The 16,262-nt window shown below is 49.8% G+C and overlaps 1 protein-coding gene across 3 annotated transcripts in view; it reads right to left on the reverse strand.

The window, feature by feature from the left end:
* DDHD2 (DDHD domain containing 2) overlaps positions 1-16,262 on the reverse strand; it is a 2,155,663-nt gene that overhangs the window by 1,103,002 nt on the left and 1,036,399 nt on the right. For all 3 annotated transcript variants that reach the window (XM_069617940.1, XM_069617939.1, XM_069617938.1), the window contains exon 7: positions 15,902-16,043. In XM_069617940.1, coding sequence (XP_069474041.1) covers positions 15,902-16,043 — 142 coding nt within the window. The remainder of the gene's footprint in view (positions 1-15,901; positions 16,044-16,262) is intronic.

A 16,262-nucleotide genomic window follows, 5' to 3' on the forward strand; every position in this document is an offset into this window, starting at 1 on the left:
TAGCATACTCACCTATAACAAGGAGTCCGTTAGAAATCTGAATATAATCCAGGTGAATGACAACTCTTTACAATGGAAGAATGTTATGCTAACATAGCCAACTCGGTACTTATTGCGAAATTAAGCATATTTCAGTTACCAAAACGTTATACAATTTCCTCAATATTTTCTTTATTTTGTAGATGATGATATTAAGATTCTGGAATCATGGAGTTTAATACTTGTTCCTGATGAAGGGTGGAATCCCGAAACACTTAAATATCAAAATCTTACTTCAAAAAAAATATTTTGCTTGATTAAAATACTTTGGTGTTGGGGGGCGTGGCTTGAGGCTCCGACGATGCAGACGCGTCACTAAGAGCTCCGTGGGACGTCCGGCTTCCTGCCACAAAATGCCTATCTTTTAGCCCAACTCCCGGCATCGAGACAGCTTGATTGGCGGTGGAACTTCCCAGGAGCCTGCAGTCCGACTCTGGGCGAGAATCGGAGCGGGGAAGCCCCTGTTCGCCTGACCACTAAGGCCCACCCTGGACCCGGAGCCCAAAATGGCAGCTGCGTGAGGATGCCAGGCCGGGGAGCCGGAGACCGCTGCAGAGCATCTTCTCTACCCGCATTGACCATCCGGCCTGCCGACAGACCACGGGAGAGGTAATCCCCGGTTGCAACAACATTCAGAGGGCGGCCGCGCCCCCCCAGCCCGGCCCAACACCCTGCAGCTGGAGAGCGCGACGAGGACTGCCCACGGCGAGGAGCTGCCCCTGAGTGCTGCAGGGACCCCGCGCCCGGGGGCTTACCCGACTGGGTCCCGGATGCCTCTCAGCCTGCGATCCCTGGAGCGTCTGTCCTAGTGCCTCCGGAGCCCTGGGCCACCTTGGGGGGACCTCCACTAACCCTCCCACTACTGCAGACTCGACTGCGGCTGGGGCTGGAACTCTGCCCTCCCTTTTTGCCAGCTCACCGGGCCGCTGGCCCCAGCACTCCACCAGCGTTAACCAGCCGCAGCTGCCCCTGGGGAGCCACATCCGACCCGGCCCACCAACCTGCAGCTGGAGTGTGCGGAGGGGACTGCCCGTGGCCAGGAGAAGCATTGGAGGGCTATGCGGGCCCCGCGCACAGGTAGCCCGGCGGTGCGGGCTCCCGCTGACTCCCCACCCTGGCTGCTCTACCTGGTAGTCCCCGGGGCCTCGTGACGCCGCGGTGGATCTGCAGTGCCCCCCGCCACTGCAAGCCCAACACCAACCGAGGCTGAACCTCCTGAAGCCCCAGCGTCCACCAGGAGGAGCCCGGAGTGACCCTGCAGTGGGGAGCCCCCGCCTGTGGTAACGGCCCCCCGAGACCTCCTTCATCAAGGTCCCCGCTGATCTGAAGAAAACTTGGGGAGCTTTCTCCCCCCACTACACTCCACCGCCTCTGGCTGAAGTGAGACTCCTGGCTCCTAGCCCATCTTCCCAGCCTGATCCAGCCTAGCCCTCGAAACAGCCAGGACCCCCCCACCACTGACATAACAATCAAGCAGCAAGATGCCTGACCAACACTGCAACCACTGCAGGGGAAACCAAGCCGCCCATTCACCTAAACAAGGTGCCCCCCTCTAACTTGGCAGGGGGGCCCCCAGCATACCGCCTCACCAAGGCCAGTGCACCCAGCTAGGGGAAGGGGAAGGCCCATTCTGCTCCTGCCCCAATAACGCAGAGAGCCGCCCTCAGCAAAAACCTGCGGGCGACACCCACTTGATCGGATAGCTACCCAGGCACTGAAATGTCTAAGCAGAAGGGCCCAAAATTGGCAGACATAGCCAACCTGCTGCAGCTGAAGGAGAAATCTAAGCAACCGGACCCCCCCCTGGTTCGACCCCCATCGCCCACGAGATCCCAGGGGCACTGGGCCACAAAGGAGGATATCCAGGCCCTCCTAGATGATATCAAGACGGAGTTCCGCAATTGTATGTCGGCGGTCACGACTAAGATAGAGGGCCTGGACGGCCGCATAGAGGAAGTTTAACACAAGGTTGGGGACACAGAAGACCAAGTCATGTAACACTCAGACCAGATCACGGAGCTTCAACGGAAACTCCAATCTTTGGAGGACAATACCGAGAACATCCACTGCAAAAAGGAAGACTTAGATAATAGGGCTCGCAGGAATAACATTCGCATCAGGGGGGTCCCCGCCGCGATATCGGACCAAGCCCTCCCTGCCTACATTGGGGATCTCTTCCAAACCCTCCTCTCCCAGACTGTGATAAGTCACTGCTCCTCCTGGACCGCAATCACAGACTGCGAGGTCGCAGGAATACCCAGATGACCGCTACCCCTGAGGTGATCACCAGAGACCACTTCTTCACCACGAAACAAAAAACTATGATGGCCAGCCGCTCACAGGGGGACCTTACATACCAGGGGGCCACTATACAAATTTATCAAGACTTAGCTGCCTCAACAGTCCAACGTCGGCGAGCCCTAAAACCGTAGACTACTTTCGTGCAGGATCGAAAGATCAAATATCGGTGGCTTTACCCCGCCTCGCTCCAGTTCACATTTGAGGGACAGACGAGGGTGATCCATGCTCTCGAGGAAGCCTGTGGCATCATGGGGGGTGAGCCCTCGACCCCTGAAGAAGACCTGACTGCCTCCCCAGCAGATAAACTATACAGCTCAACGCCAAAGTCACAGCGCCATCGATGGATGAAAGTCCCGAAAGGAGCAAAGCTCCCCACCGCACACAACCAATAACCAACTGTCAATTCTCCATGCCGGAAGCTATACTCTTGGCACCTGGGCATCCCATGCAATGCCCCAGCCGAGTGGATGGACAGTCACTCTGGCACGTGGCCGTTTAGGCCTAGTTTGGTCGACTTTATGCTTTTGCCTTTTTGTTGGGCTGGGCTCCTTCCCAGCCCTCAGGGTTACTGGGCCACATTTGGCCCCGGTTGGGATAATGTTAAAACCCGGTTACGGCTGACCTGCATCAACTACCCTCCACTGGAAGACTACCTCTAGCAGGCGATTAATTCCCCCCCCCACCGCCCACCTGATCACTGAAGACAACCAGCGGACCCTCCCCCCACCACATACCAAGCTACGCCATATCTCTTTGAATGTCTGGGGCCTGAACTACCCCATAAAACGCAAGTTCACCCTCCCCCACTTGCAATAACTCCAAGCTTCGGTAGTGTTCCTCCAGGAAACACATTGTCTAGCGGAAGACTTCCCTAGGCTACAATGCCGGGTATTCCAGACTCAATACCTGGCCTCGGGAACCAGCAAAAAAGGGGGCACTGCGATCCTGCTGGCGAAAGGCACCCCCTTTAAGGAGAAAGGGACCCTACGGAGCCCAGATGGCAGATTTGTGGCGGTTAAAGGGGACCTTTATGGCCAACTCCATACGCTGATCGCGGTCTACATGCCAAAGCACGGTCAGGAGGCCTTCTTCGCAGAACTGGAGTCGTCTCTCCTTCCCTTTCTCGAGGGCCTGGTGGTCCTGGGCGGGGATTTCAATGGGGTCCCCAACCCCCTGCTGGACAGAATGGGTGCACCATCACCCAGGGATTTCAAGATTGCTCTGAGCCTCTGCCACCTGTTCAGAACCCTGGGGGTGGTGGACACCTGGAGGGTCCTCCATCCGGACACAGTGGCCTACTCATTTTTCTCCCATGTCCACAGCTCCTCATCCCGAATTGACATGATCCTAGCAAGCCCGCAGCTCCTGCAGTTCACAGACGAAGTCGAAATTGGCACAAGGGTTCTGTCTGACCATTCCCCGATTCTTCTCACCGCAAGGATTTTTGACCCGGACCCTCCTGAAAGACGTTGATGGTCCTTATATGAGCCGATGTTACATGATATGGCGGTCCGAGACGCTATATCGAACGTGATCAAGAACTACTTTAAGGAGAACCCCCCCAACCTCACTTCAACAGCTACAAGATGGGAAACCATGAAGGCCGTAATCAGAGGGGAACTAATAGCCCAGGCCGCCGCATACAGGAAGAGGCGAGCCGTGAGAAGGAGCCAGCTGGAAGGGGAAATGGCTGAGGCAGACTCGATCCTGAAGAAGAAATGGTCACCCAAAGCAGCCAAACTGGTGAGGTTACCCCGCATAAAACTGGAGGCTCACTATGCTGAGGACACGGCACAGTCCCTTATAATGACAAAGCAGAGCTATTATGTAAATGGCAATAAAGCTAACAGATACCTGGTGAGCAAATTAGCCATAACCCGCTGACGAAACCACATCATCGCCCTGAAGGACCCCGAGGGCAGAACTCGGTATGGAGAAGAGGCTAAACTACAAATAGCCCCACATAGCCAACACCCTGACGTCACCCCCCTGCCGGCAGGCTCTCCAAGAACAATTTATAGGAGGCGCCAGACTACTGCAGCTCTCGGAAACGGACAGAACCACCTTAGAGGCCCCAATTACGACCAAAGAGGTAGAGGAAACACTCAAGTCCTTGAAGCCCAGGGCCCCTGGCCTAGACGGCTTCCCGCCCAAGTTCTACAAACTCTTTGACTCCCTACTCCTGAACCCATTGACAGAGCTCTTCAACTCCTTCCAGGACGCAGGTTCTATAGCCCCATCCATGCAGGAGTCCACCACAATCATGCTCCTGAAGCCAGACAAAGACCCAAAAGAATGCTCATCGTATAGACCGATATCGCTTCTTAATGTGGATGCAAACGCATACTCAAAAGTATTGGCGAACAGGCTGGCCCGAGTCCTACCATCTATCAAAGACCATGACCAGGCGGGATTCATCAGAGGCAGAAGCACCGTGGACAACATCCGTCGAGCACTTAACCTCATCGAAGTGGTGACCCAAGACCGACGGGCCTGACAGTCCTGACTTTAGATGCCACCAAAGCCTTCGATAGGGTGGACTGGAACTTTATGTGACTCACACTGGAGGCTTTCCGGTTTAGCCCCACATTCCAAAGGATGTTGTTGGCTAACAACAAAGCCCCGAAAACATCACTGCGACTTGACCAAAAGACCTCAACCTCGATCCAGCTCTCATGTGGGACAAGGCAGGGCTGCCCGCTCTCTCCACTGATCTTTGCCCTGGTCATGGAACCATTAGTCCAAAGGATACAATCTAACGACAAAATCAATGGGCTGGACATAAATGGGGAGCAGTTCAAGATCTCCTTGTATGCCGACGATGTGATGATCTCCATCACCAACTGTCAGGCCTCACTACCCGCCGTTCGAACTGAAGGAGTTTGAACAAGTAGCGGGATTTCAGGTGAACTACTCCAAATCGGAAGCACTGAGCATCAATTTGGGTGCCCCCCTCATAGCCACCCTTCAGGCACTCTGCCCATTGACATGGAGCTCTAACTCATCAGCATACTTCGGGATAAGCCTCACAGCGGACCCGAAGAGGCTATATGCAGCCAACTTTCCCCCACTATTCAAGGAATTGGAGAACGGCCTGCAACGCTGGGACAGCCAAGAAATCTCCCTGCTGTGGCGGGTCACAGCATGCAAGATGAACTTCCTCCCCAGATTGCTGTACCTGTTCTCCGCTCTCCCGGTTTCCCCTCCGAAACAAGCCCTGGAGCAACTACAAAAGAAGCTTGCGAAATTTGTTTTGAGGGGACATAGGGCTAGAATACCAATGAAAGTCATGACAGGAGCAGCTAAATGGGGCGGCCTGGGTCTACCCAACCTCACAAACGACTTCTTGGCAGCCCAACTGGTGAGCGCTTCCGCCTGGGCGGAACAAGAATCCCCCCTGAAGTGGGCCCAGATCGAGCAAGCTAAATGTCAGCCGCAGCTCCACTCCCTAATGCACATCCCAGGGGCCCTCCGGAACCGCGGACCACGGATGCTAGCAACTACCAAAGCGACTCTAGAGGCATGGGCATGGGCCTGGAGAAGGAAGGAGCTGCCCAAGGGCTTGGGCCCACTCTCACCAGTCATCTGGAACCCGGACTTCTCTCCAGGGATGGAGGCAACAAACTTCAGCCGATGGACCGCAGGGGGTTTCCACTCCCTCTCGAAACTCTACGAGGGCAACACCCCGCTCAGCTTCGAAGAATGCAAAGGCTGCCTCCAGGTGACGTAGAGGGAGAGGGTCACATATACTTAACTACGCCACTCGCAACCGGCGGTTCGTCAGGGGGTGACACAGGACCTGCACCCCCTTGAACATGCGTTGGAGGAAGACGCACACTAGGGGCGGATCACCCAGCTGTGTCGCCTCTTCCAGGAGGACATATTAGTGGTCAGAACCCCATACAAGGCCGGATGGGAAGCAGACCCGGGACACCCCATCGAGGACCAGACATGGGTGGAGATATGGACGAGGATCAACTCAACCTCCAGATGCTTTACGAACAAAGAATGCGCACTCAAGCTCCTCCACCGCTGGCACCTCTCCCCAGTCTGCCTACACCATTGTGACACGACTATAGACCCGAGCTGCTGGAGACGCTGTGGCAAATGGGGGTCTTTCTTCCATATGTGGTGGGGTTGCACAACAGTGCAGTCCTTCTGCAATGGGATTATACAAATCATTGAGGACATTACCGTTAGGGAGAATTCTCTCTCTAGGCTGAATTTCCTAACCTAGTGAGTCCCCCAGCAGCTTTGCTGTATTTCTGGAGTTTGTTTTTTTCTCCTGCCAAGAGCGAGACTCTTTTTCTCCCACTCTTGGACATGATTTATGGTGTTCCTTTGACTGTTAATGGGTTTTATGGGCTATGGTGTCCTTTACTCCTTAGGGTCTCATGTGTTTTTACTATGTGTGTTACACAGCACCCTCCGTGCAGTGACACAGGGGTGTCATAGTGACACCCCAAACTCCATAACCTGGGACTGACTACTGTCTCCCAGGGCATGTAAAGTCACCATTGGCTTTACTAGTCCCAAATTATTAACAGAAACCAGTACAAACCATCATATTGTGGACGTACTGGTCGGGGCAATTCGATTGCCCCGGGGTCTGTTAGTCAAGGGGGCACGTCTCCGTCCCCCCTCATCGAGTTTTGGCTGGTGGCAGTGGATACTACTTTTTAGATTCGACCGCGAATATATCCCTATGGGATTTTCCCATTGTTCGAGGCTACCAACTTTAATTATTTAATTCTCATAGCCTCGAACATACCGCCGGTTTATTTAATTAATATTAATTCTCCGGTTGGTATTTTTTGCCAGGACTCGATTCTAATATGGCGTTTGTGTTCTCTTCTGTGACTCCAACCCAAGTCGAGCCCTTTGTTCCACTTTTTGGCGGGCTTCTCCACGCAAGCCTCCAAAAGTGGTGCCACTCTGTCTGGGTACCACAGAGGGTGTGGGAGGGGGTTTAGGCCCCCTGGACTGAGTTACCTTGGTAACTCAAGTCGCACTCTTGTGTGATTGGCCCAAGTGGTGAGCCGGCCGGCTCACCACTTAGCATGTTTGATTGACAGCTAGGCTGAGTGAATGGGGTGTGCTGCATAAAAGCAGGGCTTTGGGGACTGGAACTTCAGAAGTCGCCACAGGACCTAAGAATCCGACGAGGGAGAAGCTGAGCCGACCTACCACAACGACACCAGCGGTGGAGCCCTGCGGAACCGACTCACCACTTCCCGACGACAGAGAAGATCTCCCGGCTGGAGAGGTTTCTTCCTCTGATTGGTGGGCACAACCAGTTTACCTTCTTTTCTTCGCACCCCAGACTGGTTTGTGGTCGAACTGCCCGTGCCAAGCACCCCGGCAGCCGGATAGCCACTTACCACTGAACCGCGAATCAACGGACCGCTCCTTGTACCTGGGAAACTCTGCGGCTGGTTTCTTCCCTGGCAGTGCAACGGACTCCTGTCTTCCTCCCCGACGAGATCCTCTCTTCCCCCGGACGAAGCACTGACTTGCATCCGCTGCCAGTTACAACTGCCCCCGCTGGAGTGTTCTCACCACTTTAACGTACCGTGTCTACCAGGCCTCCCTTTCTAAAGATTGCTACAAGGTAATAATAACCCCTTAACCTTCTGGACTGGGCTGGCCGCCTTGGCCCTCTAACTGGTCCCTTTCTTTGGTCCAACTCCTTTTTGAACCGTTACAAGACTTTTGTGCACTGCAACTGTGTGACCTTGGACACATTTCGTTTTGATCCTCTGAAAGCGGATCCGGCCTACTGACTCTGAATTCACGGTGTTACTTTGCCTTCCTCTCTTGTTGTGTTTGTGAAAAAGTGTTGGGATCTGTTTCAATTTATTCTCTGCTTTTCTCTCCCTTTTTAAAACGAATTATTAGAGTGCCATCTACGTTAAGCGCTCACCGCTGTCTGAAAATAAGTGGGGCTTTACTTAAGACTTGTCTAAAATTCTTTTAAGGGAGTGTATATCTTTTAGTGACCGTGTTTTTGAATTGCTTACTATTAGTGCCTGTGTGTTTTTCTAGATGGGTTTTAAATAAATAATTATATCTCTTTTATACCAAGCCCTGGTCAGTGTTTACTTGTTCTATTGTGTTCTCTGGACCTATTGTGAATACTCTGTATACTGCCTAACTCTTCTTGAGGGAAGTCTGACTGCTCAGCCATAGCTACCAAGTGAATCTGTGTGGTACAGACTGCTACCAAGTGGGTTTACTGCCAAAGACCTGTAAGTCCTAAATCTTTTGCAGTGGTCCCAGAGGGAACTGCACAGGTTTCTGCCCAACAATTACCCAGACTGCCGATGAACCCAGAAGTGATTCTCCTGGGTGTAGCGAGCCCGGACTGCTACCCTAAAACAGGACGCTCCGCTAAACTGCTGACGCAGCTACTACTAGCAGCCAAGATCACAGTGGCTCGTAAATGGAAAACACAAGAGGGCCCCATACTGCCCCTCTGGTGGATAAAGGTCTGTGAAATACTAGTGGCTGAGAAAGTCATGGCAGCGAAAGAGGGGGACCCTCCACTGCTTCACCGATTGCTGGGCTCCAGTGTTGGACTACCATAGCAGATTCCCAGCGGTGACTTTTCAATCGTGCCTGGTGATGAACTTTTTAGGGCCCCGTAGCCCTGATGGATCCCCAGACCATCCGAGCACCGCGGACATAGGGGACATCACGATGATGGCCTCCGAGGGGAGGGATGAACATATTTCATATATGTCACTAATGATGGGAGTTGTTCCATTGTGGATAACCTGCTTGTTATGCTGTAACCGAAATAAATAAAGTTGTTAAAAAATAAATATACTTTGTTGTTTTTGACACTTCTGTTTCCTTTAACTTTTTCCTTAAAGATTATCTACATTTGCATTGATGATGGACTTCTATTCAGTACAGTGGTGTTCAGGGAACGCAAGGGTCTTTAAGTCTAGGACTCTTACTTTTTTAAGGAACCAGGATTGAGAAATTGAGAAACAGACACAGAGGACTCATAGTGGTTGCTATAAACTTTTATTTAAATAATAAAAGGGTAGGGAAAAGCCTCACTGTCCCTACTATAGGGGGTATTTTCCTACCTCAACCAAAACTAAGGGTCTGTTCTGTGTCAATATGTCCAAAGCAAAAATCTCCTGTGTCTGAAATACTATCCTAGCCCTCGCGTTCTAGAAGCTAACTCTAAGAGGTTAAGGATATGTCTTTGATCTTGAAGGTGCACAAAATGTTCAAGTTCAACAAAAAAGGTATAACTCCAACCAAAGTAGATAGTAATGTTCACAGTTCCAGGAAATTACTCCCTTCCCCGGGTTTCTGCACAGCAAAATAACAGTTCAAAAGAAACAACTTCCTAGTAGCCCTAATAGGATAACTTCCTCCTCTTTGCATAACATTCCATGCAGGAGAAATTACTCCTTTCCCCAAGCATTTTATGACATTCAATATTGCTAAAATCCTAAAGGCATGGATCTTCCTTGGTATTCTCCTTTCAAAAACAACACAACTTGAGTACAGGTCCCAGACTCGCAAGGCACCTGGTATACTCTCCTACCAGGTTTTTTTCTTCATTCAATGCAGTTCAAACATCCTAAGGGCATGGGTCTTCCTTTCGATTCTCCTTTTATGATATGCAAATCTCTTCACATACTTAGCTTTGCCTGGTATACTCTCTTGCTGGGACTTTCTTATGCAGTTCACTTTAGGTGCAGATCCCAGACTCAAACAGCTCACGTGTTGGGTCCACAACCCTCAGTTTGTGGTTTACTTTCCACTCATGAAAGGTTTCTCACTCTCCCAATCAACTCCTTGGTTTCCCAGGCTGTGCGGGATCTGCCATTAAGCACACCAGCGTCCCACCTCTCCCATTGGGCTCACAGGTTTGCTGGGGTCGCTTCGGCGTCCTTTGCGCTGCTCGGCTACGGCTGCTGCTCGCCGATGGACTAGTGGAGCGCTTCAGTCCTGCTTCACCACTTGTCAGGCTGGTGTCCTCCGACAGCCTTGCGCTGTCATCAGCCTTGCATCACCTGACCTCTGGTTCTCTGGCGTACAGGGAACAATGGTTCCTACAGTCCTCTTCGTTCGAGCTGCACTTCTCTGGCTTCGGCTTCCTGTTTTCTGTCTGGGCTTGCCTGCAGCAGAGCTCTTCCCGGGCCTTCTCGCCACCTGACGGGAGCCACCTGCTCTTATCATCTTCTGCCTCCCTTCCTTCCTTCAGCTGTCAGGGTTTTAAATGACCTGGCAATACGTGCCTCTTCAACAACTAGACCGCAGCGTTGGCTTCTGTTCTCTAGTGATCCTATTCCTCTTCTTTGTCCCAGTATTTTCAAAGACTTCATATACATAGGTTTGAAAATCAGTTTTCATCATTCTTTTCATTACAGGATTTTGAAAGATGCCATCAGTAAGTCTTGGTCGAAGCAAATTATTACAATAGGCCATTGATGCATGAGGAACAGAGGGGATATCCCTAGAAGGGAAAGAAGGACACCATGTTTCACCTGATTTCCCCCCCCCCCCGTGTGGTCCTCTCTCAAATATCCTCCCCCAAGGTCAGGATCAAATAGTGGCTGCTGTCCCCTTCCCTCATGGGGAGAGGCTATCCATGGGAGAGGAGTGATCACATTATCATAAACCCACAGTAGCCCCCAAACAAGAACTTTATGGTAGAGACAGATCTCAGAGTGGACGAGACCAGGGCTGAATTGGGTACTTTCTCTCTGAAAACCAAGACCAGACAACCCCACCATACAAACTATTCATGGTGGTCAGTCACACAAAGCACTACAGTAATGTATGGGCCCACTTGGTCAAACAGTTTCTGACAAGATCCAGCTCCAAAAGGGAGAGGTGTTTAGCCAGCTCTACTGGGACACAGAATGGGATGCTAAAGCAAACATGGAGAGAGGAGATGCCTTTGAAGACTGAGGGCTACCAATAGGACAATTTATTTTAGAGGGAGTGACCGGTCCACGGCAGGAGAGCCTGAAGATTTCCCCAAGGACTCGACACTTGACATAGAGCTCCAAAAGAAGCATGAGAGGGCACTGGAGAGCATGTTTGCCTTCTTGGCTGAGACCATAGGAAAACCAGGTATGAGAGGTCTAATCTGGCCATTACAAAGAGAGGAGAGCCCAAGGCCCATGCCAGATAAGAGGAAAGACCAGAGGCTGTACCTGAGGAATCTTGGCACCCAGGTGCTGATGGTTGACTTGACAGAGTTGCAGAGGAAAACTGAAACCAAGAGGTCCTCTAAAAAAAAAAAAAGTAAAACAATTTGGGAGAGAAAGAGGGAGAGAGGGAGAGAGACTCAGTCATGTCAAATCGGATCCCACCCAGGAAGATGAATACAGAAACTGGCATATCTACCTGGTTGAGGGACTCTAAGTGGGAAGAAGTCCCCTCCCTGGAAGAAATATGTCAGCTTTGGGCTGTCTTGTTTCAGCAGTGGCCTAAGATAGAGGTCCTGGACCAGCTAACAGATGGAACGAAATAGAGGGTTGGAGGTGTCTGGGCGAAGAGGAGAGGTACCCAGTCGACGACTGGTACGCAGTCTCTGGGTCGAAAAGCAAACCAAGACCCAGAAAGAAATCCACATATTCAAATAATGGTAAGGGAAGGCGGGCCAAGGGGCACTCTTGGCACTGGCAACTGTGCTCCCCAGACACATTCTGGAGGAGTTCAGGATACTCGTTTGAGCCCATTGAAAGGTAGTTTGTGCCCTGTTGGAACCCTGTAGCTTTGATAACGCCATCTGTCTGGAATTAACATTAGCCTTATCTCAAGGAAGAGGAGAGAGAAGTTACATGCTGTATTAATGAGGTCTGGGAAACCGAGCCTGGAACACGAGATGTTTAATCATTTAAAATCGCACTGCAGATTTCTTAGATTCTGCCAACTTAAGCAAGGCCGTAGAACAGCCTCCATGTACCTAAAGATAAATCGGGCAACCCGGTGCTATGCCTGTGGCATCCAGGGGCATATTTCATATAACTGCCCCCCAAGATCTCAGGGTCTGTCACCAGAAATTGATCCACACCCATAAAGACCTTGGCCACTATGTACAATGGGGAACAATTATCAACAACTCCACTTCCCCATAATAGTCCAAGGCCTTAGCGCCAAAGCTCTCCTTGACTCAGGAAGACCCACCATTCGGGTCACTCTGGTAACAACTGAAGACCTCCAAGCTAACTCAAATGCTTCCCATCGTATGCGTACATGGCGATGCTGACATACGCAACTAAAAAGAATTCCTGTAACAGCGCCTCGATGCCCGCGGGCTGTGTGAGCGATTTAAAAATGCAAATAAATAAATAAATATACCCACAAGCGATCATTAACCTCAACATCTTGGTGAAAGAAATAGCCATTCCCATGATTGTTCTCTCTGCACTGATTTTCCCCTAATCAACCTATGTAGACCCAGGAAGTTTCATGAAACACAAAAATATCTTCCTGGGTGGCGGGAGGGGATCTGTTAGCCAGCAACTGGGGACAGGGAAAGGATATGAAAGAAATGGCAGAGGTATGTGAAAGGGCCAGTATAGTACACTGGCCTTGTCAAGCGGCGAATGGGAGGGAGAAGGTGCATGGAGAAAACCAGAGTTAGCCCAACTCTGAGGGCTGAATATGTTAATACCATAATACCGGTCCCACACCTCCCCCCGCCCCTTGTGCAAGTATGCGTCTTTCGTAATGTCAAATCCTAGTCTACAGGGGTTAAGCACTCCTCTCCAATTTCATTGGAGGTGGGAGGAGAAAGGGGGAAGCCAGAAATAACCCTGGCCCTCAGGGAAAAGCAGCAAACCCAATCCTTGACCACGCTACCCTTGTGCTAGCATCCATCTGTGCACAACCATGTCTCCAGCCTTGCCTATGAGAGCCTATGCTTGCCCTGTTATTTTATTATTGCAGATCCTGACTTGAAAGAGAAAGACGAGACCGGGAAGCGAGGAGAAAAGATGGAATAGTCAGAAGCAATCGACTGCCTGACCATAGCCCCAGCTCCACAGGGACCTGATCACCATGGCGGAGCGGTTGCCAAGAGAGATGCTGACTCAAGATGCACAGCAGCACTGAGCAGCTGTGCCACAGCCCAGAGCGGTTGCACAACAAACAGGACCAGCAAAGGCCACCGGTAGTGCTGGAACATATAATCACCCACTCAACCACTATGGATTTTCTAGGGAAAGTTTCCTAGGACCTACCCAAGAGGTCCCCGGTAATGCCACCCAGGAGATGAACTTTGCCACTGACTTTATTTCACTGTCTGATCTCCCAGGTGGCAAGCACACAAAGAGAAAGTTGGTGGGGCTAATATCCGCTTTTAAGCACTTCTTTTCACATACACACCTGGGGAGACGAAGGAAGCCAGGAGATTGGTTAGGGTCAGAGGACAAACCCTCATCAGGGGAGGGCTATATATGCCTAGGGCAGGAAACGGAAGTGTGGGTGAATTTGGTGAGATCAGGAGAGGAAGGGGACAGCGACCAAGGAGGGAGCTGTGGACAACAGTTTTTGAAGTAGTTGAGGAATTGGCTGAGGAGTGAAAGCTGTGCTGCTGTTTGAGTATGCATGTTTGTGTAGTAAGTGAGTGCAAAAGGACAAGGAGTGAAAGTAAACTGAATGATAGAGAGCGAAAAAGGGCTATTTGTGTGGTTTGGAGGATGCAGTAGCAGGAGGAGAAGAGTAGTAGTGGTAGGAGTAGAGTAGTAGTCATAGGGGGAATAGTAATAGTGTAGGAGGAGTAGAATTGGGAGAAGAGTGAACATCAAAGGGCAGAGGCATGGGGAGTGAAACATCGGAGAGGCAGAAGGTTGGTGGGCAAGAGCAAGGGGAAAGGATTTAGGTACAGTAGAAGGGTAAGGTGACAGACATGAATAAAAGCAATTGAATCCTACAGGGCAATTGCAAGGTACAACCCCAATCCCTATTAAAACACTAACCGCTGGTACGAACTAGGGCTACAGATGCTTTGGTTAGGGAGGAGGGTCGTGGGAAGATGAGGAAGAGAAGAATGTCTGTAAATCCTGCAAATATCTCAATAAAGACCCTTGAACTATGCTTGAGAGTGAGTGTTTTCTGTGCCATCTTTGACATTTGCATGTATGGGTATGTATCCATTATTTGCTGCAACTGTTGTAAGGAAGAGAAATCCACACCACGTAGCTTATTTCATACGTTTACTAACAAGTCCAAAATGGGAGATCTCATCAGAATAGTATCCTGCTCTTGGCCCAACTAACTATTACTCTGCATGTCATATCTTTTCAAGAAAACACTCTACCTAACAACTACATTTCATAGTATTCAAAATTCACATACTCTCCCACCACTAAATGTTCCATTCACAACAGTTACGTATTGCCACTCAATAAAATCTGTGAAACCCAAGTGGATATGTAAATCGCACAACTCAAATGAAACCGTAAGACTGGTCCCTGATAGCATCTAGGGATACAAAAGAAGATCCAGGATTACAAAGTAGGGACTTTTCACAATTTATGGCAGCTCACAGTTTAACCTTTTTTTGAGGGAATTAAAATAAAAACGCCCAAAAGAATTCCACAGTTTAAAAAAAGTACACAACTCAAAAGCTGTGTCTCTGTGCATGAACAGACGCCCCCTTTGTACATTTAACTCCTCTGCTGCTGAGGATGGGTATCTCACTTTCATGGCACTGCCTTCCTAGTGCACACAAGAAGACACCTAAGTTGGACTGCATTCACTGTTATTTGTTATTACTGCAGTAGAAAATGCAGATTTTTTAAATCTCACAGCATGCAACATTTTACAGCATATGATGATGAACCTTCTATGGGGAGCGGCAGCAACGATATCCCTGTTGCACCGCTCCCTCTGACCCCCTTACCCTTCACGCACTAACCTGTTTTAGCATCTGATGTCCCTCTACCTGCCTCACATCTGCTGAGGTAAAAGGTAGCAAAACAGCTGCGGTAGGATAATACTGAAAATGTGCACACCATAAAGGGGTTAAATGGCACATGTTGTTGTCCACTCTAAACCAATATACCCCAACGTCGGCATAAAGATTCTAAGGTGCAGAGGGAGGTTAGGTTACGTGTAGATTGTTCAAGATGAGCCAAAGTTATAGACCAGTACTCATAATAATAACTGAGTTGGATGGGCCTCTAATACAAATGAGGGTAGTTTTGGTGGCATGAAGAGAAAACATGAAGCAGAAAGCTTAGTGGTTTATAAATATCAGAACCCATTAATGACAATATTGAACAAAGCAGGTCACCCACAACACTTTATATTAACTGCAAGAAAAATATTTTTAAGGCATCCCATTCCTTGAAATCCAAAATTCACTGGACTGATGTGCCATTCAATCGCAAAAAATAATTCATAAGTATGATGTAATTCTTCTGAATTACAAGGTTTTGAAACCAATGCAATGTGCGCGATAGCAATAGTTGAACATGTAAATTGTACATATTATGTATAAACTTGTATGTTTTTCATTCTAGTAGTCCACTATCTTCCCAATTAATGTTGCCACGCTGTACAAGAATATACTCACTTGTCCACACCTGTAGCATCAGCATGCAGTGCAGTGTGCCAGTCTACTGGAAGAAACTCCACGCGGCCAATCTGCGTCTCTTCCTGAGCTTTCTTAAAGTGGGCTTGAACGAGATTGAGCGAAATAAACCGGAAATCCCTCACTGAAAGAAATATAAAGCAAACAAATTTGAACATTCTGCTTGACCTATTGCTTCAGTGTTTCTTTAATGGGAAAATGCCAATATCTTACTTGGATACATTTTATGCAACACTGCTTGAGAAAGGACTCAACATTACCCAGCAGGTCATAAGAAATATGCTCCAAAGGTTCCTGGGAAGCTACAAAGAGCAACCAAATATGTCAAATAAAGCATAAGCCA

Source organism: Ambystoma mexicanum, chromosome 10 (genome assembly GCF_040938575.1).
Source record: "Ambystoma mexicanum isolate Mex_15411 chromosome 10, UKY_AmexF1_1, whole genome shotgun sequence".
NCBI lineage: Eukaryota > Metazoa > Chordata > Amphibia > Caudata > Ambystomatidae > Ambystoma > Ambystoma mexicanum.